This window comes from Alosa pseudoharengus, unplaced genomic scaffold (assembly GCF_046254945.1).
Source record: "Alosa pseudoharengus isolate Yale_2024_CS ecotype anadromous, Long Island Sound unplaced genomic scaffold, YU_APseudo_1.1 YU_APseudo_1.1_scf_12, whole genome shotgun sequence".
NCBI classification, from domain to species: domain Eukaryota; kingdom Metazoa; phylum Chordata; class Actinopteri; order Clupeiformes; family Clupeidae; genus Alosa; species Alosa pseudoharengus.
In genome coordinates, this window is record NW_027468587.1 from 28,073,591 (window position 1) to 28,097,997 (window position 24,407).

At 43.0% G+C, this 24,407-nt stretch overlaps 3 protein-coding genes across 3 annotated transcripts; all 3 read right to left on the bottom strand.

Annotated features, from left to right (window-relative positions):
• Window positions 1-4,550: 4,550 nt before the first annotated feature.
• Window positions 4,551-6,120, bottom strand: hoxa9b (homeobox A9b). The gene is made up of 2 exons (XM_076281271.1): window positions 5,571-6,120; window positions 4,551-4,789 (listed from the first exon to the last, which is right to left on the bottom strand). The coding sequence occupies exons 1-2, from the start codon at window positions 6,118-6,120 to the stop codon at window positions 4,551-4,553; spliced, it is 789 nt and encodes a 262-aa protein (XP_076137386.1).
• A 3,159-nt stretch (window positions 6,121-9,279) lies between these two features.
• Window positions 9,280-12,219, bottom strand: hoxa10b (homeobox A10b). The gene is made up of 2 exons (XM_076279494.1): window positions 11,466-12,219; window positions 9,280-9,554 (listed from the first exon to the last, which is right to left on the bottom strand). Exons 1-2 carry the CDS (start codon window positions 12,181-12,183, stop codon window positions 9,280-9,282), a joined length of 993 nt encoding a protein of 330 aa, XP_076135609.1. The 5' UTR covers window positions 12,184-12,219.
• A 4,590-nt stretch (window positions 12,220-16,809) lies between these two features.
• On the bottom strand, window positions 16,810-18,491 carry hoxa11b (homeobox A11b). The gene is made up of 2 exons (XM_076279495.1): window positions 17,876-18,491; window positions 16,810-17,042 (listed from the first exon to the last, which is right to left on the bottom strand). Exons 1-2 carry the CDS (start codon window positions 18,489-18,491, stop codon window positions 16,810-16,812), a joined length of 849 nt encoding a protein of 282 aa, XP_076135610.1.
• Window positions 18,492-24,407: the final 5,916 nt, after the last annotated feature.

The following is a 24,407-nucleotide window of genomic DNA, read 5'->3' on the forward strand; positions in this document are numbered from 1 at the left end:
GTGACCTGAACTTGGCTGGTGAAACCTTTAAATGAAAGCAGTATGTAGACTGTGACTGATGATGGCATTCCACAAGTCCATGGGAACGCAAGTACAGAGAAAAAGGACGCATGACTGTGATGATGTGTCATGATGTAATCATCATGGTGTCCTCTATGGTAAAGTGGGTTGGTCTTTGACAGAGAGGAGACATAATCATTGGTATCTGTTTATTTACAAATGTATTGTTGGGAAATTACCAGGTTATATTTTAAACATGCGTGTTTTCTGGAATTCTGGTCCCTATCAGACCAGATCAAATGACTGTTTGATGCTCAAAATTCCTCGTATCCATTCTGAGTTGGGAAAGTCGGCCTTTTGTTATGGTGTCCCTACTTCCTGGAATAATCTTCAATGTAATATAAAAATGAACTCTCTACTTTCTTATAATCAATTCAGATCTGTAATCACAAACCTTCCTGTCAAGTTGTAAATGTTAATTCATTATTATTATTTTATTATTTTGTTTTATTTATAGGCTTAGGCCTGTACTTTCATTGTTACTGTAATCTTGGCTTCACTGAAAATTAGGACTACCCCCAATGAACCTCCGAGAATAAATAAAGGTTGAATGAGTGAGAATGAATGAAAATGAATGAATGAATGAATGAATGAATGAATGGGAAACACCTCAGATCTCTCCCAGAACACATGCTGGAGCTGAAGGTGTGGTCTTACATCAGGAGAGACATCCATCATGACAATGCTCACAACAGAACCCATTGGACCACAATGCACTACACATTGACCTCAAACAAAACTCTAGACTAGCTATCTAGTCTAGCATTCTCAACTCATACATTCATCTAGAGTAGCATACTAAAACTCACAGATCTTAAACTCACAGGTTAGCCTAGCAGATTTAGCTGTTGTGATTTAGTGGCATGTGAAGTCTGGCTTGGTGCATTGTCTGAACAAAACTGTTAGTTCAACCTCCACAACATTTAGTCATTTGTGCGCATCATAGTAGCAATTTCTCCTTCCTCCTTCCATCCTGCGTTTGGACATGTATCAGTTGCTTTTCATATCTGCTGTTTTATAACATTATCATTTGCTTATGTCATGTTAGTCAAAATTAACTATACTTATGGATGCTGAATAGTCGTTCCCAATAAAACTTATAGTCTTCATTTCATTGCTTGAGTCATTACATACAAAATTGTTATCAAATTCTGTCACAATGCTCTAGAATTGCAAAGAGCACATACCGTAAAAATGTGAAACGTAGCCTACGTATTCAGTGTCTTGTACTTACTTACTCCCCTAACTACAGCAATGTGTAACTTTAGTGTAGGCCTAGTTTTCAAATGGCTGTATGTACAAGTAGTATATAGTGCTGTCTTGAGCATGTTCAGGTAGTGTCACCGACATTTTTTTGCATTGGAAAACATTGCGAGAATACACTGTCACAATGAAAACATGACAAAGCCATTTGACTATCTTGTTCATAAACGATGGTGTCAAGACTTCTCATTTTGATGACGCTGGCCGTTTCATTGACATGAATAGCCTACTTGCTTTTGAGGAATGGACTATCCATTTTGAGCAAGTGACGTGCTTTTGCAGGTTATCCATTAGGTTTTGCAGTTTGCACTAATTGTTTTGAGAAATGCACTGACTGCTGTGCAAATGTTAATAGTGATGTGACAGCACCAAAGCGACTGAGAAAAACTAACGCCAGAAGAGCACTTCAGAGAAGGTAGAACGGAAGCCTGTAAGCTAGCGGGTGTGATGTCACGTTAAGAACCACAACAACTCTAAAAACGGTGATAGACGGAAAACTGCCAAGTCAACGAGGCAGAAAGTCTGAGGGGTGCGTCTTACCGGTGAAGTGAAGAGCTCTTGTGACAAACGAGGGGGTAGGATGCTCCGAACTACAGCCATGGAAGCAACACAAGACACCTGCATGGTTTTGCGTCGGCGCGATTGGGGCCCGGCTTTCAGCTCGAGGAAGACATGCCAGAGATGGAGCCCAGTTGAAGTAAAAGCAGTTGGGAGATGTGAAGTGGAACTAAAGCTCCGGGCACAACCCTCGTGTGCTGCAGGCATTTTAATGAAAGGGGTTATAGACCACAGCCTGAGCGCACATGACCGCACGGAGCCAATGGCAGCGCTGGAAGACTCGTAAAGCTCTGCAGCAGGAGAAGTGAAATGTAGCTCTCGCATATTTATGGCCGTGCTGGCCTCTGAAGAATGGACAGGTCAAGGTTTCAGTCGTTTATCTCCGCGGGTTGATGAATACCAAATGAGCTTCCCTTCACTGGCGTCTGAGACCGACTTCACAACACAGGCCGAGGAGCCCGAGGGGGACCAGAGGCCGCTGACTGCTGAGATTTCGGGAATTCTGGTAACTTTCATCTGTCGCTTCTGAACAGACGTGATAAAACAATGTTATAGTGTTACATCGGTTATGGAATTGCAGTGATATCTGGACTAGAGAAAACCGTCAGACGCCCAGACCAAACCAGGAGTCTCCAGTAATACAAAACCCAATCCCATCATCCAGTCTTCTCAGGCGTCTCAATCATAGGGAGTATTTTCACACGGAACGGTGTCGCCACCTTCTGGTTATAGGGTGTACTCACGTAATTAAGGAAATTCTAGATGTAAATACATGCTTAATTTGTACAGAATCCGCTATATAAGAAAAACTCTTTTGTGGCGTTTGAATTTCAAAATCAAAATTAATTTGACTTAAATCAAAGTGTTGACTATACAAGGACACGTAGAATCTAGAATTCACTGTCTAAAAACAGACACCATTGAACTCCTTCTTTCCTTGGCCTTTTGAAAACAGCAAAGCGTCAAAAGGATGCTCCGCAACAGGACTTTCTAATTGTCGTTGGACGGTAATAAAGTCATTAACGTAGAGAAACCAGACAGTGAGACAGCGCGTGGTTTATGGAACCGTCTGGGCTCTAGCCTTTGAAGGCTAACCCATTTGCGTCAGACCTCAACAAAACAAGCCACAGCCGGGCTTCTTTTTTCTCCTCTCTCTCTTTGTGTGTGTGTGTGTGAGAGAGAGAGAGAGAGAAAGAGAGAGAGAGAGAGAACTAGTGGGTAGCAGAGAGCTATCTTTTGCTGGGTTCTAATAAGCTTTCCCGGCCTGTGTTTGCGGCACACCACCGTATCTGTAATTGCGGCGGCTGGCTGTGGAACTGCGTTATTATATTGATATATTGATACTCAGGCGGGGCGTCCAAAACGCGGCACCGCGTCCGCATTCGCGCGCTTTGCACCCTATAAACAGTTAGGGCCGTGATCGGGCTTTATTGCAGCTCGGCTACCAATATCGTCTTCCCGCCCCATACAGTACGCTCTACCGTTTCAGAGCCTTCGCATATCTTCGCAACCATCTACTGTGGTTGAGAAATTACTATTTGGCAACTAAGCCTACCGACACTACACATAATTAAATGACATTGCGAAGGCACCGCAAGATCAAACTTCTACACGATGAAAACATTTGTTTCAACTAAAAGAAATCTTTCATTTAATCTTTCGGAACGAAACCGTCTGCAAGGTTCTGCGACTCGAAATGATTGTGATTTAGATTTTCAGCACAAGTGGAAAACAGGGCGAGGGTGGAGGGAGGATTGCGGAAGACCTGGATTAATTATTCTGCTGGGCTATTCATTTTTTATTATCATTTATCGATAGTCATGAAGCGAAAAAGCAGGAAATTACCACTAATTTGTTTTCCTACTTTTTTAATTAACCCCAAATGTATCCATTTGTACCCAAAATTATTGCAACATTTAATTAAATTACTGTATTTCTGTTCATTGGAAAAAGAGGATTGCAAGTCGTCGCTTTATTTACAGTGATCATTTTATTTCGTTTGCTTTTTTTCCCAATAACTGACCTTTGCCTTAAGTCAAAATAACATTAATTCAATGAGGTACTTTCTATGTGTCCAGTGCTATACGCTTTAAAAAATCTCACAGAATTGAAGTTCTGCCTCAATACAAAAACATGTAAATTCAAACTCACAAAGTCAGTCCTCAACATTTCTTCGAGACTTTTGATGCAAGTAGGTAGTTAGAAAACATAGGTAGTCAACACATAACACCAAATCACAAAACTACACAGAAAAGACAATAAGGGCAAACGAACATGCAGTAAACAGCATTAAATAGAGACCATGTCGCATCACAAACTACACTCCCTGAACACAAGAACGGCAATACTCAACCAAGTCATTGGCTGATGGGAAACGGAATAGACAAACATTAAACGCTATAAAAACAGCAGCTACCAGAGATCACGTAACGGATATCCACAGAAAGCCTGTGCGCAAAAACACCAACACACCAATCAATGACCCCTGTGGCCCAGGAAACGTTAGCCCGGCCTATAGGACCTTAGTGAACACCACCGTACATTTCACGGTGCGGGAGAACTCGACATTTCGGTAAGAGCTAAGCTGTCCACAGTCCCAAACGGCTCTCGCTCTCTCTGTCTCTCTCACTCTGTCTGTCTGTCTGTCTGTCCATCTGCTCTCCATTGGCTCAGTGGTGTTTAGGTCGTTCTTTATTACACTTCTTCATCTTCATTCGGCGGTTTTGGAACCAGATTTTCACCTGCCTCTCAGTGAGGTTGAGCACCCGCGCCACCTCGTACCTGCGGTCACGGGAGAGGTACATGTTAAAGAGGAACTCCTTCTCCAGCTCGAGCGTCTGGTGTTTGGAGTACGGGCAGCGCTTTTTCCGGGTCGAGCTCGCGTGGAGCCAGTTGGACGCGGGGTTATCTGCAAGAGCAGGAGGAAATAGTTATTTTAGCCATGCGCTCAGCTCACAGTATTTTATATTAAGGCACAGCAACTGCAAAACGATTATTATTATTATTATTATTATTATTATTATATTAACATGCACCATTTCATTTTTTCCTATTCGAGTCTGGTTAGCCTAAATGGTAGGTCAACCAGCAGCCTATAGGTCCACAGGGGCCTCCTAATCACCCTCCAAAATCATGACCGACATTTTTTAATAATTTATCTGTAATACAATAATAGAATAACTTTCTCTATAATATAATACAAATATCTTTCCTTGTGATATGCTTGTAATATATTGTACTCTTATATTTACTGAATGCGTTTAAAACGAAAACGATTTTGGTTAGATATTTGTTTTAAAGTAATATTTTACTCAACGAATACATTACATGTTTAATTAGTGACTAATTGTAGTTTTAGATTACCTCTTTGACTGGGGGTTCATGGGCATTTAAAATCGAATATGCGGCAAATACTTGCAGCGAAATAAGGCTTGTGCTGTTTTATGTTGTCGCTACACACATCTAGTTAAGCCTCGCGCAGCGTGACGCCGCTGCTTCGGCCTGTGGATTTCATAAACAACCGTCCGCGGCCTCCTCTCAATCCATCCCATCCGTTCAGTCATAATTTCTATTTCATTACAAATTATATTTCTTTATATTTCTTACAGATTATATTTCTAGGAACCTAAATGTCAGTGATATTTGTTGCTACATCACTATTGGATCCCTCGAGTGCGCGTGGGACTTACTTGGCTCGACATCTGGCTTCTCGTCAGCTGCAGTGGCACTTTTCTCGGCACTGCTCTGGGGAAAACCGGACGCGGTGTTGCGCTGCGTCTCTTGCTCTGCTATACAACTGTCTTCGTCGATGTCCGCGACCAGCGTCGGTGGTTCCAGAGTGGTGCAGCCGTTGCCACCCGACAGAGGCTCCGGTTTAATCTCGTGATGCACGTTTGTGGCCAATCCCGAGTATGACAGCGGTGCAGATACCGGTTCCAGGGTCCAGGCGCGCAGAGCCATTCCGTCGCCTTCCCCCGTCGGGCATGGCTGGTGAGCGTAGGGATGATACGCGCTCGAGGAGGCGCGGAGCGCTGGATCAGGAACTGAACTCCACGGTGCCCCGAAAATGGCAGATTTGGTCTGAAAGGGGCACTGCTCCTGGTCGCCATACTCGGGAAGCGCGAGCTCTCTCGTCTGGTGCAAAGCAGCTCCCGAGGAATATCTGGATGCCAAATGATCATCTGTCTCGTGCGTAATGTGCGTATCAGCGTAGTAACTCAGTGTCCCTAATGTCGACATCACAAAGCATCTAAAATCCGCCGCAACCGGGCGTACACACCCACTGTAAAACGCACACAAAGGCGGAATCCGCAGAAATCAAGTAACTCCTTGACTTCACTGTGAACTACGGACCTCTAATAAGTTGAATGAAGACTGGGACGGGATTGGACGCCACGGTCACGTGACAATGAGGCAGAACAATGCGGGGCAGTGGAAGCCTGGTGCACCACTGCAAATGGCCACCATTTTACAAGTCATCTTTTAATAGCAAAGCCATACGCTTTTATGACGGAGGATGTCGTTTTATACATACTGTTAGGTTTATGCAATCAGATGTCAACGTCGCTTTGATTGCTGGATCTTAAACACAGCTTGTGGGAGCTATTTGATTGTTAAAATGGTTTAGACATGACATGAGTAGCCTATACATTGTTATTAGGCCGCCTCATGTAGATGAATGATTGACATGTGGTGTAAAATGGCAATCCATAAATTCGTAACATTCTTACACTACACGTAAAATATTCCATAATGTTTGCATTTCCCTACAGTTTACGTGTATAGACAGAAATAGGATATATTATACAAATAGGATACACAGCTGTGAAGTACAGGGGTCGGCTTATATTATAATAATAACAATAATAATAATTGCTATGAATTTTAGTGAGCGGTTGAAGATATCAAACCTGTGTAAATATGACATTGCCCACTAACTTCCAAATAAAACCAGATCATTTTTACATTTTGGGGGAGTAGCTTGCAACTAAGGTAGGCCAATGAGCACAGATTTCTACAATATTAGGAACAGTAGAGTTTAACGCTACTGCTTTATCTTCTGCATTCTTAACCCAAAAACTCGCAGTTAAAATTGACCCGATTTGAATTATTCAACATGTTAATGCCCTCTCCAGCAATTTAATATTAAAGCACAATGTTGGAGGTTATACAGTAGACCTATAGTATGTAATATTAAAGCACAGTGTTGGAGTTTATACAGTAGGCCTATAGTATTTTATGGAGGTTTGAAACAACAGCCACTCCAGCCTTATACTACACAGACTGCTAAAATAGCCCAGAAACCATTACATACTTTTTTGACCCAGCAATGCTAATGATTTAGTTAATAAATGCTTAACATGAATTAACAGATATTTTATAATGTTAGCAGAAGTTAAATATTAATCAAAATGATGATGAATTAGTATGAGCATTTTATGAAGATGTGTTTTATTTTATATTTTTAATGACAATAAAGTTTTATAGAAATGTGGGTGAGCAGTCATTACACTACGTACATTCAAACGATGGAACAGCTCCATGCAAGCGATAACAACCCAATAGGTCAATAGGTCGCTGAGATCTGAGATTTCGGAGAGCATTTCTGAATAAAGCAACACTGCGTCCGTGCCCGCGCTGCATGCCTGCCCAGCTAGTTGCTGGCTGGGCCGAGCTGGCCCCCCCTTTCGTGCTCTGCGGGGCCCTCCAGCGCTTCCATTCTTTTTTAACCTTGTCTCGCGGAAGGCCGGGCTGATTGGGTGCCATAACCGTCCACTTTTATCGGGGGGTTATTTGGTTGTTTCCCTCTGTCGGTTACAACCCTCTGTCTGGACCCAATATCGCCAATAAAGCCCCTTTGTGCCTCTGGAGCGCGCGGCAGACGCATCCGGCGCGCGGGGGGTGTGGTCGTGACGGCTGTGAATTGATCGTAACCGAGGCCTTGTTGCTCTGTTCACTCTCAGAGAGATTCCCAAGCTCATCGGTTCTTCCTGTGTTTTCTTTGAAAATGACCGCAGTCAGCAGAAAAGCCTGCGCGTCTGTCCGTGCGTGGTCTGGCCAGCATATGGGCTGGGCTGGAGGCATGTTTGGGCTACAGTGGACAGACCTCTGTATGCAAAGAGCCCGTGGGCAATGCTGAGGTTGAGTCGCCGTGGTGTGTCATCTGAAGCCACCGGGTGGATGTACACGCGGGTTGTTTATGGAGTCTTAAATGTCCGGGAAATCTCGGATCCTCGCTGGTTTGGATGTTTCGCAGGCTCGCGCTGAGGCAATCAAGACAGTTTCGTGTTGTGGAGTTAAAATGAAAAGCCCAACAACATGAAACTACCTAAATCACGCAACAGCCTTTAAAACGACACTTCTCAAACATACTCATTTCTTTTGGTGCAATGAATAATGTCATCTTAACCCTGATTGCATTGAATCTTGAATGCATTGAATGCATTGTCAATTACAACAAGTTGAGATTTAATTAAATTCCAAACTAAACATACAATTCCTACATTTTTTTTCCTGAAAAGACAAGCCAACAATACTATGGACATGCACTAGACTTTACAGAAGTCTGGTTAGGCCTTTATTCTGCGACATTGGGCGCGTAAATTAGTTTACCGTGTAAAAATGCACCTTAAACGCGAAACAGGCCCTGTGTGTTCTTGTCCGGAGAGAGAGAGAGAGATCACTACCACCGGTACATACAGTGAAGGGCCTGAACAAACCACAAAATACCCTTTTCCTCTAGTAAGACACAGAATGCAACCCCGAGAATGAGTCGGTGACGCTGTAGAGTGTGTGTCCATGAGTTCATGAGTTTATTCGTTTTCTCGACACATCATCCGTTCACAGTATATACTGTCGGGGCCAGTATTAAAATAATGTGGGACCACCGAAACGGCGAACCCACCAGTGTTAATCGCTACTGAATATCTGCAGGTTCAACAATCATGGGCTCGCGCCCATTTTAAAACAGAATAGTCCCCCACAGAGCAAAATATGCAGACTTTTTCATCCGACCTTTAATCATGTTTCAGGCAATTAAGCTAGAGTCGTGAGAAAAAACATGTCCATAACAGCGAGTCATAACAGCCACTTGACTTGACCATGCAAAGATGCCGATGCTATGTACAATAGTAAACCTCGTCCCACATAGCCCAGGCGAACCCTCTAATAGTGGAAAACGTGTCCACCGCTGTCAGTTCTGCCCGTAGACATAGCCTTACTCAAGGTTTCCTGGAAACTTTATAAATAATGAGGACCAATATTCACAACAAAAACGTGGAATAATACTGACATATAAACAGATAAAAACGTCAACAGTACACGACAATAAATTAACAATATTCTCCTGCACAGTTAGACATGATAAAACTGGGCACGCGCGGAGGGCCAGGAGGGAACTCAGGAAAACCCGTAATTAGCCGAAAGCTCTCGAATCCTGTTCTCGCGACTCATCTTCTTGAGCTTCATCCGGCGGTTCTGGAACCAGATTTTCACCTGTCTGTCCGTGAGGTGCACGCTGCGGCTGATCTCCAGGCGCCGCTCGCGGGTCAGGTACATGTTAAACAGGAACTCCTTCTCCAGCTCGAGCGTCTGGTGCTTGGTGTACGGGCAGCGCTTTTTCCGGCCGCTCTTCGCCGTTAGCCAGCTGGCCGTGCCATCACTCCGCGACTCACCTATGGAGAGGGTCAGGAAGATAGCACTAGGGTGAATCTTTCTCTCCCCCCTCTCTCTCTCTCTCTCTTTCTCTCTCTCACACACACACACACACACACACACACACACACACACATAAATGCACACGCATTTGCACAAGTAACACTTAATACTAAAATGCAAGGTCTTCCTGTTTGTTTTTTTGTCAAAAAGTACATTTTATTTACTCACTTAATTCAATGTAATTTTAGTTGCAAGTTAAGTAATAATAATAATAATAATAATAATAATAATAATAATAATAATAATAATAATAATAATCTGTCTGCCGTCTTCTCTGCTATGCTGCTCTAGCTCCTCTAGTCTTATAGTGAATAAATGTATTATTATTATTATTATTATTATTATTATTATTATTATTATTATTATTATTATTATAATGAACGTTTATGGTCACTATTATTGTTTGTAATAATACAACTCTAATAACAAAACATAACAATACAAATAAGATCAATAATAATAATAATAATAATACTCTTATTATTAATACTATTATTATTCGTATTCTTCTTATTGTTGTTGTAGTGGGTTAATGTTTGTGATTTAAAATGGTTAATCCACAAGCCAATTTCAATCAGGTGCATTCACTAGGCCTAACAATAATAGAGCCATGGCAATTTGATAAGCAAGTAAGACATAATAGAGCCATGGCAATTTGGTAAACAAGTACACCATAATATAATCATGGCAATTTGGTAAACAAGTACACCATAATATAATCATGGCAATTTGATAAGCAAGTAAGACATAATAGAGCCATGGCAATTTGGTAAACAAGTACACCATCATATAATTATGGCAATTTGGTAAACAACACTATAATATAATCATGGCAATTTGTCACCAATTTACAGCTCAAAGTCAAATTTTAGAGCTCAAAGTCAAATTTGGCACGCATTATTTCGTTTCCATTCTTTGACATTATGTGCAGGTATGGATATATGTAGTATATAGCATAGATTTACATGACCTGTAAATAAGTCATGCAAATATGTTATATAATTATTTTACGAAGTAGTAGGGTTAAGATCCGAGGTTTGCTTGTCCTTCCTGAAAGAGGAGAGAGGGCAACCGGTGTCATGAAGAATGGTGATAGCCTCTTACTCTACGCTGTCTCTGCGTGGAATGACTGCTGTCACATACATACACACACACACACACACACACACACACACACACACACACACACACACACACACACAGTCTACCGATCTGTGTCCACCTCTGTGTTGCACACATACTGACACAAACTCATGTTTATTTTCTAAAAAACATTTTACCCTCGCGCTGAGTAGTGCTGAGTTTATGCGGACATACTGACATCACGGTCCAGTAGTTGAACGGAAGTTGGAGTTTTATTGCCACCTCACTGTCTGCAGCGGAAATAGTGCCGATTGGACTACTCGGCTTCCATTTAATCGCAATTAAGAGACTGAGGATGAAGGCTTGCATTTAATGTTGTCGGTCAGTAGCCTATTCCGGTGTGTGTGATGGGCTATGCCGTGATAAAGAAGGTGAATGGTGAGCATCTCGCAGAATCACAAAGATACGGGAAATGCCACATTCGTGTGCAATGCACGTGCTTTGGATTGGACGCGCAACACCTCGTCATGTAATAATAAAAACAGTAAAGGGAATTGCCGCTCATTCTAGCGCTGTCAAACTCTCAAAGCCTGCCTCTGATCGGGCGCGCGTACCGGAGTGACGTGAGTAGCCTATACGAGCACCGTTAAAATCACTAAACACAGCGTTTCCGTTTCCCATCTCAGATAGGATGCATTGCTACACAGCGCTACCACTTTGTGGTCACGCCTTAAAAATCGATCCACTACAATCAACACAAAATGTCGAGAAAAACACAATGTTACCTTTCTTCGGCTTTGCAGAGCTGTTTGCGAGGCTGTCCGCGGGCTCGGGCGACGACGAGGCACCGGCGGAATAGTCCTGCGTCTCCTTGTCTCGCGCTGGTGTGCAAGGTGCGCATTTAGGGGGTGCGTCGCTCTCTCGCCTGACTGTCTCTGGTGCAGGCGAGGCCGACGGTGAGGTGTCGAAGCAGGCTGCGCGTGGTGGAGGAAAGTGAGGGGAATTGGACTGAAGCTCAGAGAAACATTTTGAGGTCGTGTATGTCTGAGACAAGCGGAAGTAACCGGGTACGGGAACGGTGCCGCTGCTGTTCACTGGACACGAGTCTGGCGTTCCGCGCGAGTACACCTCCTCGGTCAGTGAGTCTTTGGGACACTTCTCCGGTTCGTACAAACAGTACGAGCTCTCTTCCTTAATACTCGGGGAGAAGGTGCGGGCAGGTTGGCTGATGGTCTGTTCCACGCGACACGACCGAGACGCCCCCAGCCATGCGTCCATGCCCTGCGGATAAGGGCTCGATGATGGGACCACAGTCTGAGACTGACCCTCGCTGCGTTTAAATCCAGGGAAATAGCCACAGTTAGGTAGTCCGTAGGAATACTCGGAACCAGTGGGCAAATATAAGCCAGCGCTCGGGTAGCACGAGCCGCTGCCCTCGATCCGTCCGTTGATTAGGGAGTCCACCAGAAACGAATTTCCAGCCGGGTTATCCGAGCATGACATCTTTGTGGTATATTTTGACGGAGGAAGGATCCCTGTCTGGCTGACATTTCTTGTACAAAACATGCTGAATATAATTACCGATAACCATACAACTCGGCGCTAGCTAACAGCCAATTAAATCGCAACAAGGGGAGAGACTCCTCCCATCGCCTGTACGTAGGGACAAAGTGCGGTGTCCTTTTCTGGACGTGGGGCTTAAAAAAAGAGTCAAATGTGTATTACATCCTATCTGTTAAGTCTGAAATTATGAGCTTGTATACGCGGAATGTGACACTGAGCGCATTTCTTTTTATGATGATCGTTGTCATAAACACTAACTCTGGACACACACGGGCTCTCGGACGTATTCTCCCAAACACACACCAAGGGGCACAAATGCTGGACATGCGTTCAACAAATTCAACAGAATTCTTAAATCCCCAAATATGTGCCAGTAATGAAAGCTATGGTGCGCCCAACGTAGAGAATTTATATCGACAAAATGTGATTCAGGGCAGTAGTCTAATTGCTTCGCTGTGAGGTAAACAATAACCTACTTGGTTAATATAATATATTTGAGCTCTCAAATACAATTCAAGGGCATATGTTCAATCTTCCCCCATGTTTTAAAGATACAGAAAATGCTGGGTGTGGATGGTTGCCATGAATACGCAGTTGAGATGAAATAGCGTCTGAGGTGCAGGCCGGGATTTTACAGTATTTGGGATATTAAATCTCTTCAATCACCAGTTAAATGAATAGGCCTACTAACTGCGGTTTCAACATTCTCTCAATGTGGTGGCTCTTCTCCTTAAGAAAATGAAACACAATCAAATACATTTTAGATAGACCATATTCTCCATTTAAAGTATTTGGTCATGGCCTCCTCACGATCACGTTTGATTTTTACACGGGTTCCAGAGTTCACCGAGACATTTTAATTCCTAATTTTGAATAACATCATGCTTTTTAAAAGTCAAGAAAAAATACAACCCAGTTTCTGAATGTTTGTTTTCAAATGGCCTCGCTTCAAATCCCTAATTCAAAATAGTTTGCATGTGGAGAACAATCCATCTTGGGTTAAACTCACATTAGGATCATGTAACAGCGGTCCAACAAATAAACTCACGACGTAAAATATGTGCCGTTATACGGGCGCTCGTGTGCTTAACCTGCCTTTTATCGAGTACCGGTTATATGCCCCCTCTCTCGTGTCAAATAATGTGGCATTTTATGATATCCTGCGGAGGTTCGTTTGCTCGAAAGCACAGCGCGGCCTCGGAAATCCAGTGTCTCCTTTTCCCCACAAGTCGGTTTTGGCTCGTATGTGCCTCGCGGGCCCGTTTCCGTTTTACCCTTTAATACTTCTCCAAGTAAGACACAATATTTATAGAGACGGAGAAAGCTTAAATCAGATATTCCAACAACATGAAGTTACCTGAATGTATTAATCACACTCACGCAAAACGGTGACTAGATGTTGGTCAAAGTGAAAGGGTTGTGACAAGCGACATCCAAGTCTAGTTTAGTTTGAGTAAAATCTCGCAGCACCGTTACAGTTTAGGCGTTTCTGAGCCGTAGGCCGTGTGTCTTCTTCACTGCGCTCTCAATTCAAAATATTCTGCTCTTGGGCCACACACAAGAAGGGCAATATATAGCGATAGTCTCTGACCACTGCCGCGAACTTCATGTTGATATAGTGTTGTTTTCGTAACAAAACTACATTTACCCTTTATGTTGACCATTTGCGCATGGTAGGCAATTTTAGTAAGTAGGGTTCACCTCAACCCTCTTTTAATTAGTCCCACTTCCTGTTGTGTTAAACTAGACAGACATAGACAGAAGCATTTCTCTGTGACACACTATCATAAGCATTCTCTTATCAAATACAGCGCGCACAGCATGTGGATTTACCTGAGCTCGAGAAAGTCTCTCACGCTAGCGTTCTCCTCAGCGTCCGTACGGCTGTGTTCAAATGATCGGCCATGACATTGATCTGGGCAGCGCCCCCTAGCGGCTCACCCTCGGCTCAGTGAAGCGAGTTGAGCCAGGGACTCCAGCGTGGTGCCGTGGTGGGACGCAGAGACAAATGATCCCGGAAAAGCCCGTGAACACCAGCTTTCAATGGTTTTAGCCGCTGTTTGTTGCCCCTTAGTCACAGTTAATAACCTTGGTCTCAGACAGTTTATTGCGCTGCACTCCAATTGTACAAATGCTCCAGTCTGGGCCGCCTTTTATGGCCAAGTTGCTAAAGCAACCGAGGGGGGATGTGCCGTAATTAGGTCGAAATTCCAGAGAGCCTCAAAGGATGCGCGAGGCAGAGCGGCCGAGCGCAGCTCCGGTTGTCCAAAGTGTGAGCTGTTATTAGACAACTGTGTGCCATTAGGCTGTCTTATTGCTCTCGCGGATGCCATTAAGCATATTCCAGAATATTCGTAGAATTTCGTACACAACCCCCAACTTTTTTCATCTCTTTTTTCATTTCATGTGCAACCAAACAAAAGTAAACCAGAAACCAGACAAAATGCTCATGGAAATATAATTATAGTGTGAAGGCTCATAGTAAGAATGGAATATTAAAATCACAGTGACTTCTTTTGATCCAGACTCAGTGAGCACAGCATCTTCAGGTGCCCACATGAGTCCCGCTGTTAGTCATGTGATATGCATTTGATTTTTCACAGTGTAAATAATCTATAATTAATCATTTGTGGTTAATAAGACATTGAAGTGCACTAAATAGTTACAGCTCGAATAATAACACAATTTTGTATAATATTTCCATGTTTTTCTTTAACACTTGTGCACTAGGATAGCTAACATTAACACTTTATAGATTGGGCCTCAATGGCATCTAAGCACTGTTTAAGTCCATGTTAAATTTAATTTCACACTGTGTGTTTTAATGTACACAATGAGAATGCATTGTTTAGCCCATTGTTCAGAAGGTATTAAACACTATTTTTTTCCACCGTTATTTCTGTTTCGTCCTTCATACTGTTTGCAGTTTCTAATAGTCATACACATTCTGTGTGTAGTGCTTCCCTAATTCCCTATTTCATACTGTTTACAGTTTCTAATAGCCCTGCGCATTCTGTGTGTAGGCCTAGTGCTTCCCTAATTCCCTAATTCATACTTTTTACAGTTTCTAATAATCCTACACATTCTGTGTGTAGTGCTTCCCTAATTCCCTCTATCGCCTTTGTGTATATCTCTCCCGGTTCTCTCTTTCTATTGCCATTGTTTATATTTCTCCTACCAAAGACAATGTGACGAAAGTATATCTACAGACGAAACAAACAAGCAGGACACAATTTATACACTACTATTGGAAAGAAACTAGTCCCCAGAGGCGGCATTGGTACACTATAGACTCAATTTTACTTGTGGCAAGACAACCTACATTGTTCATTTAAATATTAACAAATAAAGGGGAGAGTCTCGTTTGTGTAGTGTTAGTGTTCGCCAACATTAAAATGACCTGGTGGTTGCCGCTTGGGTTAATAGTATTTTTTTGATTCATTGAGACATCCATGGTCTCGCGTTTAGGAAGGAGTTCCGTAATCGACACCCCCGATCGTGACAGATATTTGATCCGTGATTCAATTTATGTTCCTAGAAGCTGCGTATAGCAATATACATCAAACATTTGATACCAAGCCTGCTAATAGCCCACACCATTAGACGCAGGCAGGAAATCTGCTGCAATGACACCAGGATTTATTGTAATTATATGAATGTGTCTAACTGATACAGACACACTCAAATCCGCAACAGGCCAATTTGTCTAAAACCCATAACCTGGGTATATCTCTTTCTCGTTTTCTTTCTTTCTGAAGAGGACAAGATGGCGGGGTTCTGCACTTTTCAAATATCCGCCAAGTTTGACTTTCACACTCCAGGCCTTTTAATTAAAAACAGCGCGAACACCTGAAACTCTTTTTAAAGACGTGACTTAAACCTAACACAAGATGTAGGTAGACGCGACATTACACGACCGAGGCGAAAAATTAAGAATAACATGGAATAGATGGATAGATAGATAGATAGACAGATAATAAATATAAAGTCTACTGAGTAACTTTCATAATATTTTCTAATTGTGCGTGCGCAAAAGTACAAACAAAATAATCGTTGAAAAGGAAGTACAATATTGATAGATTTAAAAAGTCCCCAATTCCCTGACAACGAACCTCCCGTTGGGTGCTTGACATGTTTAAGATACATACAGAGCCATACAGTGCATTGGGCCACACCGTTAGACATTAGTAGATATTATTGCCACAAATGTACCCATGAGCGCAAATGGACATAGACTGCAATTATGTATAATAATAATAATAATAATAATAATAATAATAATAATAATAATATCCATTGTAATTAGCATGGCCATAATAATCACACAATGACCCGCAAGTGGGGGGGGGGGTGCCCTGCCGTGGAACACGACACATTGCAAATAATGTTTTTTTTCTTTAGTTCAGAGCACGAAGGGGCATCACAACTGAGCTGTGAAGAGAAATCCTGATTCCAGTTGCAGTTTGGAGTCCGAAGGGCGGAATGTCGCCCACAGCCGCGAACTTGAAATTAACCATCGCGTCTGTGCTGTCCCAGCGCGGGCCTCTCGCGCTCCCAGCTCGTGGCTCACAGCAGTGGGTTCGCGCTGTAGTACTGCAGCCGGTCCCGGTTCAGCTTCTTCTCCTTCATCCGCCGGTTTTGAAACCAAATCTTGACCTGCCTGTCGGTGAGGTTCAGCATCCGGGAGAGCTGAAGGCGCTTCTCCTTGTTTATGTACACACTGAAGAAGAACTCTCTCTCCAGCTCCCGGATCTGGTACTTTGTGTATGGACATCTCTTTTTCCGTGTCCTCTGGCCACCTGAGACACACACACACACACACAAACATACCTGCAATCAGCTATCCAGAAACACATCTACAAACACTAACAATCTGGACCTCTCTCTAAACACACAAATACACACACACACACACACACACACACAGGTACTGCTACCTCTCTTCATGCAAATGCACATTAGTTTTCTCCGTGTTGTATTGAGCGGACTGCTTTACATTGTTGCTGCATATTCTAGTGATATTGCTGTGAAATCACACACGACGTTCCTCGGTCTCTGAGGCCGGTGTAATCCGACAGAACAGAACTAGACCGGCGCGAGGGAACTGGCAGGCCAAAGGAAGACCGATGGCCTTGGATGTAAATCAGAATGAATTCGGCGAGTTACCGCCTGCTTTATACAGAACACGCAAAGGACAGGAAATATAACCTCTACAGATCCGTATAGTGTACACGGAGGCAACACACTGACTTGTATAATTATACACCTATACTGCGACTATTGTAGCAGCCTAATAATTAAAGAGCACAGTAATGCTTATTAAACGCTCCACTAACTCATTTTGGTGTAATATTATTTGTCTATTAATTACCCAATGTCCAAAATAAACGTCTATGAAACAGTTCAAATCTTTTCTAAAGTAGACTTAAACTTTAAAAGGGGAAACAGACTGTGTTTCACGGCCAATTTCAATCTCAAGCACGTGATCTTGCGTTTATAACAAAGTTTTGTTGGGCTAGATCTACGGGCCCTCCATAAACCTTATGCGCTTATAAAACAGCATATAAAAGCTTTAACAGCGGCGCGGAAGATTGCAAACTTTCGCAGAGCTGGGCCGTGCGGGTATACGTACTGCCACCGCTGTATTTCTCCTCATTGTTGCCGGAAGAGGATTCAGGGCTGCTGTTCTCCTCGCGCCGCACTTTCTCCCCCGTTTCCCGGCACGTGTCCGAGCCGGACTCCGGTGCAGGCGGTGGTTTGCTGGCGGTCCTGTCCACCGGCTGCTCCGTTGACACACTCTCTGTGCTGCCGTACGCGGTCTCGAAGAACTGGTCAAACGCCTGCGGTAGGACTCCGTTCCTGCCCACGCCGCCGTATAGATTGGACGTGTGGCTGGGCGCGGAATGATAGACAACCGAGTTGTTTTTTGCAAACATTTCCCCCAGCGTCCCGGGGCTCGATAGACAGTCCCGGTGCACCACGTCGTCCGCGCTGCAACAGTGGGACAGATTGCCCCGGTGGTGCCATTTGCTGGCTGTGTCAATGCCATATTCCCTGAAGGAGACCTCCCTTACGGACTGGACCTGCGGGAGACTGGGGGACGAGTACGAGTATGTCATGGGGCAGGACGACGGGGTCTGGGGCAGGAACGGCGGGAGGCTCGAGAAGTCCGTCCCGGACACGTAGTACGTGCAGCTGGGTAGATACATGTTCGACCCAACGGGCACCCGCTCGTCAAAATCCATCATGGCTCGGGGCTTGGCCGGGCTCTACACACGCGCTCCGGCGCGGCTGCTGCTGCTGTTGCTGCTGTGCCTTTGAAGCATATTCGCGCAGCTGAAATTTTCAGACGCGAGCTGACGTGGAGATCCATCTCCATCCATCTCACAGGGCGAGCGGTCACGTGACCACGGGCAGAAAATGACATATTCCTCTGTTCAAGTGGAGGGAGCCGTGTGTGTGTGTGTGTGTGTGTGTGTGTGTGTGTGTGTGAATTGAACAGCATCTGCATGAGTGACGTGTTGATGATATATTTATGTCCCATTGGGTAGTTATTATGATAGATATAAGCGATAAGACAGTCATCACCATGCAGAACGGTGCGAAGCGCTTTCAGCATATCCAGCAAATGCTGCATTTACTCTCGCGTCCGAGGTGCGAGGCCTTGGGAATCTAAATGATGCACGAGTGTGTAAGTTATGAGTGTGTGCAGTTTCTGTCGTTTTTGACAGAGGAGTAGCAGCGTGGGGTCCCCTGAGTGAGACGACCGGGCCCACGGTGCTCGGGCCCTTGGGCAACCTCTCTGCGACACAGGCCTGTGTACGTTTCAGCGTCTTGTGATTTTCAGCTGTTGTCTAGGCAGAAAATAACCCTTCGTCTCACCAGAGGCGCATTCTCGGCGTCCCCGAAACGATCCGCTATACCTCCATGTCGCTCATAGCCACCATGTTCACCGCCACTGCCGGCGGTGTCGTTGAACTCTCATTTTATATTTTACGCTGCGTCCTTCCAGTCTAATAGTTGCACCTTGTCTAAAATAATTCACGGTGTGTGTAGATTTTTAAATGATTTTAGCTATCTATCTATATATATATATATATATATATATATATATATATATATGGTGTCCTTTAATTGGGATGTTCTCACTGGCTGTTCATTTTGTTTAGGTTCTGGGCCCTTTTCCTTTGGAGTAGCTTGTTTTTTTCTGTTTCCGAGCCTTCAGGGGAACTTTGGTGAATATTCTGTAACCTACATCTCTGTCGGGATGCGGCCCGCAGCATTACAGGAACATGCTGCACCTCAGCCTTCCAAATGAGTCCACTGACGCAGTGCGGCTCTGTCTTCATTTACGATTAATTTCAGGCCACGATCCCTTCCTTTAGTTTCATTAAGAATATCATCTTTAACGACAACCCAAAGCAAGAAAGCAAAATGAATAGGCGTCTTTTGGGCCAAGGGCCCAAATCCTGACACCAATACGATAATAAATTAGAGTTAGATGTGAAGAATTAAAAACAAATAGTTTTGTTTGGTTGATATGATTAGAGTATGTCAGTAATGTACACATGTGGAAATCACCAAACACGTTTTCTGATAAGTGGGTTGGGGGAATAGTCAAATGACCTAAATAAAAACGAGACAAAAAAACAACTCTGACTGCCTTTGTCTCTAGAGCAACAGAGGAGCAGCAGTAGACTAAATGTTGTTAAAGCTCTAAAGTTTGCGCGGGGGGTGACGGAGACGCAGCACAACCCCGGACAGATATGGGCTTTTATGGGGCTATCGGTGGCCGGCTGCAGCTATTGTCGAGGCCGACATGTCGGGAGTGCGGAGGCGCGCTCTTGAGACGCCACCTACTTTGAATTCGTGAACTTCAATGAGACCTCGAGCCACGAGTAACCTCAAATTAAACGGGTACAGATAGAACTCACAGCGCAAGATCAGGTAAGACCCACAGTAATCCTAAACCACCGTGGCACTATGCAAGTTATAGCTGTTGATTATACGATTGGTTCGGGTATATAAAATAGATATTTATGTGTTTAAATAAAAGTCTACCTTTATCCTAGCTCCGCTGTAGTTAGGCTAGGCCTACTGTTAAATGATAAATACTATTATACATGCCAGTTGACTTTCTGACATAGCCTATGTAGAAATTATTTTACGTCTTATCGCCCTCACACAGACGGCTCCCCGAGCCAGACTTCAAGTTCGGGGAGGGTGAGGGTCACGCGCACCACGCGGGGGATGGCCACAGGAAAAAAAGGGCTCCGGAAGAAGTCTAACTAAATAGTTTTGTTCGCCATCAGCCCTGTATACTTGTTCATTTCAGTAATTAAGTAAAAACGTGTTTTTCCTGTGAGAGCCAGCCGTCACGTTCACGGCTACAAGCTCATTCCGCCTTTTTAGGAGTTACTCGGCCGTGCCGTTTCGTCGCCACTTGTTAATTCTAATTACTTGGGAAGTGGAAAGTTTCCTGGTGTTTCAGGTGTGATTTATTCAATTATAAAAGTCTTCCTGTAAACGACCAAACAGTTAGTCTGTTCGGTGTAGGCCAACACAACACAACACAACGGAGGTCGCCTTGGTCTGAGACCATGGCCTTGGGGCAGTCGGCCTGCATCGCTTTCCACCAAATATCTTAACGTGTAGTAACCACTCATATGGGTCAGTTAGTACAAATTAAATTATAAAATATGATGCAGCTCGCATGACAAATATTTAACGGCATCAGCCTTTATTTAAGAAAATAAAATAATGAACGTTTTGAAAACTATAAATAAACATAATATTTTTACAACTAGCCTAAATCTCCGTATGGAAATAAGAAAATAACATACTGTTATATAATATAAGTGATTACATTTTATTCAATTTTGGCATTAAAATATTCTGCATGATTGTAATCATTTAAGGGTGTTTTACCGGCGAAAACGCGGAGTGGAGATCTCCATTTCGCTCTCAAAAACACTAATTCCGTGTTCAAAATACAGCCGACATTCTACATCAACATGGAGAGAAATCATGAGGCTAGAAGCGGGGGAAAAACGATGTTTGTCAGGAAAGACGTGAAGATCAATTAAAAAACAAGTGAACGCACCTTGAAGATATATTTTGTCCAATTTCTTATCGACAGCCCATGACTTAACTTTTTATATAGACTACATATAACTCTCCAAATGAAAATGTTTGTATTTGAAAATGTTTAGGCCTACATGTGTTTATTAGAATCGTTATTTTTAGTAAACATTCCCCTTGTGCATATGTATTAGCTTTGTGTGTGTGTGTGTGTGTGTGTGTGTGTTTGTTTGTGTCCTTGACAGAACAGAACGGCTTTTCGAGAAGGCTCAGCAGTCTGCGCTGATTTCCACACATAGTTGTGGTGTGAATAAAGCACTTTAACAGACTAATTACATGAGATTTTAACAGTCAGTTGCGTTAAGTTCCATTACCATTTTGAGAGGCTGGTGGGAGCACTTGGGGACGGGGTGGAACAGCCTGCTCCATGTCAACATGCGCGCTAAGTGAACTTTCACCCCAACTTTGCCTTGCACTTGCTTGTTCAGTTTGGGAAATGCTATCATGATTTTTTCCCCCCACAGGTGAGGCAGCAATAGACGGCTCGCTAGGACACCTTAGAACCGACACCAGCAGATGACAATGGACGAGACTGGCCAAGCTGTTCGTTAATTTCGTTCTTATGAAAGTCACTATTTGGCACACAGGAAATCGAAAGAACAAAATGTTAAATATGTGTCGACTCTAACTGTTTTGTACTCTGCACTGTGGTTTTACTGAGTGGCCCTGTCTTTACGGTCCCTGCAAATGCAAAGACCGAGACCATGATCTTGCTTCGCCCTCGCCCAAGCCGAGCCAAATGTAAACATTTTGGAGCAGTCGACGTTTGTTTCTTACTTTCTCCGCCGAGGGGCTTAAATCAGCGCGTTTTGAAGCAGAGGGTGGAATAAGAAGAATAAGATCCTGACGGAAAATAAAAAAGCCTCGCACGGGCCTGTGGCGCTGCGTCATCACCTCTGCGCGGATGGCAGTCATTAGAAGACAGACGTGGTTTTGTTTCTCCGCAGAACTGCCGTTATTTCTCAATAATGATAGCGGCAACTCGCTACTTTCCACTATAAAATAATGCAATCAATTGCAATTATATGTCTAACAAAGCCCTTGGTCGTGTCTTAGGCGGTGAAGGAACATTGCCAATAAGAATTATAAATCCCAGGAACAAAAATATTGATATATCACATTGAAATATTGGCTAAGTAGCCTATAGGCTACAGTCCATATTATGATAAGCATATCTCACATCCCGTCTTATCTTGTAGGAGGAGACCTCAGTAAAGCAAACATCTGTGTATTTAATAAGCAGTGATGACAGTAGACATGCATCCTGCATGGAAGCCAATATGTTCGGCTAACCGAAGAAATTATTTGCAGCTAACAGTATTATTTAAAACCAAAGAAAAACAAATAAGCTGTTTCCTTGTAGCCTATTCGTGATTTTTTTTCATGAAGAGAGGTGATTTTGCATAGCCTCGTGTTTTGTTAAAAGAACTGCTATTGCACATGCCACCTTTGGATGGCAGTAGATAGAAAGAGCTGCAGCGCGTTCCCGAGCGTGCACGTTCACAGTTTAAACCCAGTCCGGATCACGTGCACCCCTTAGCCGTGGTTTGTATTTTTCCGGGGATGATGTATTAAATTAGACAGTTTACCATTTTAATGTTGAATCATTTTAATATCTAATCCTAATCGTGACATATTTTTATCTCGACATTGTGGGTCACTGCAAACCAAAGAGACCGCGCGAGGGGAGGAGTTCCTGAGTTTAAAGGAAAAGTTCTACAATTTAGACAGATTAGTTTTGCATAACTCGCAGGGTGGGCCCAGTCGCCATTCCTAAAGTAGCCTTTGATTTGACATGACAGGGGAGTTTATGTGCAAGGAACTATGGAACCGATAACAATTTAATTGATTTATATTGAGGAGAAGTAACTTGAACGCAGATGGTAATGCTTAAACTACTATATTATTATACATGATCAGATGCGTGGGAAATCTTCAGGAAAAAAACCTCTTAAATACTCATTTCCATCCAATAATCATTCTCAGATTAAACATAGACTCTAAATGATCATTAGTTTATGTAATAGGCTAATAGGCCTACGTGACATGCGGTAAATTACAAATGTAACTGAATAATAAGCTACTTGTGTTTGTTTTCTGTGTTATTTGTCCACAACTAAAATATATATAGTGCGAAAGAGACGGATCTGTTAAAATTGAACATTTCGAAAACGAGTGGGTTGAACTGAACTTAAGTCTGTCTTTCAGTTTCCAGGGTAAGAATGAAAATGGGGTTAACATTATATGTCGCCTATTCACTGATTGGAATGTCCATTTGCAGTTGCCTATGTTAAAAAGGCTATGTAGGCTAATAGGCCTACAACTACAGTTAACTTCACTCTATCCTACATGAAAGGACAAACTGTAAGTGTTTACTTCTTTCATCATCAGTGTACCTCGGATTTTTAAGACTACCACCTTCAACAAGGAACCTATAGGGCCTTTATACTTTGGGGATAGTCACAAGCTAAAAACTGAAGTTCTCATGTCCTTTCTGATGAGCACCTGATGTTTTCTTCAAACAATTGACCCAACGCAGCACTCTCCTTTTCTTCAATTTTAAACTGTAAGTGTAGTCTTTCCCGCAATATTCTCCTTTTCTTATATTTTTAGTTTAGTTTAATTTTATTTTTTTTTAGTTAAATTCACACTTAGTTTGACACACTGTATACATTTTATCGCTATAGATTGAGGACAAATTGTGTATCTTGATCTGTGTTGAATACCATGCTAAATAAATTCAACTTGAATTTAAAGTCGGTTTCATGGCGTAAAACATTTTCTTTGCTCTCTCACTCACTCATTCACTCACACACACACACACACACACACACACACACACACACACACGCACAGAGAGAGAGAGAGAGAGATAGATAAAGTCTGTCATTCTCACTATGTTATACTTTGTCATTCATTTACAGTTGCCATAGTGCTACGATGTAAAATTTTCTCTGAGAGATCAAATGAGTTTACAAAATAACAGTTGTGGAATATTAGTGTGGAAACAGTAATACAAACAG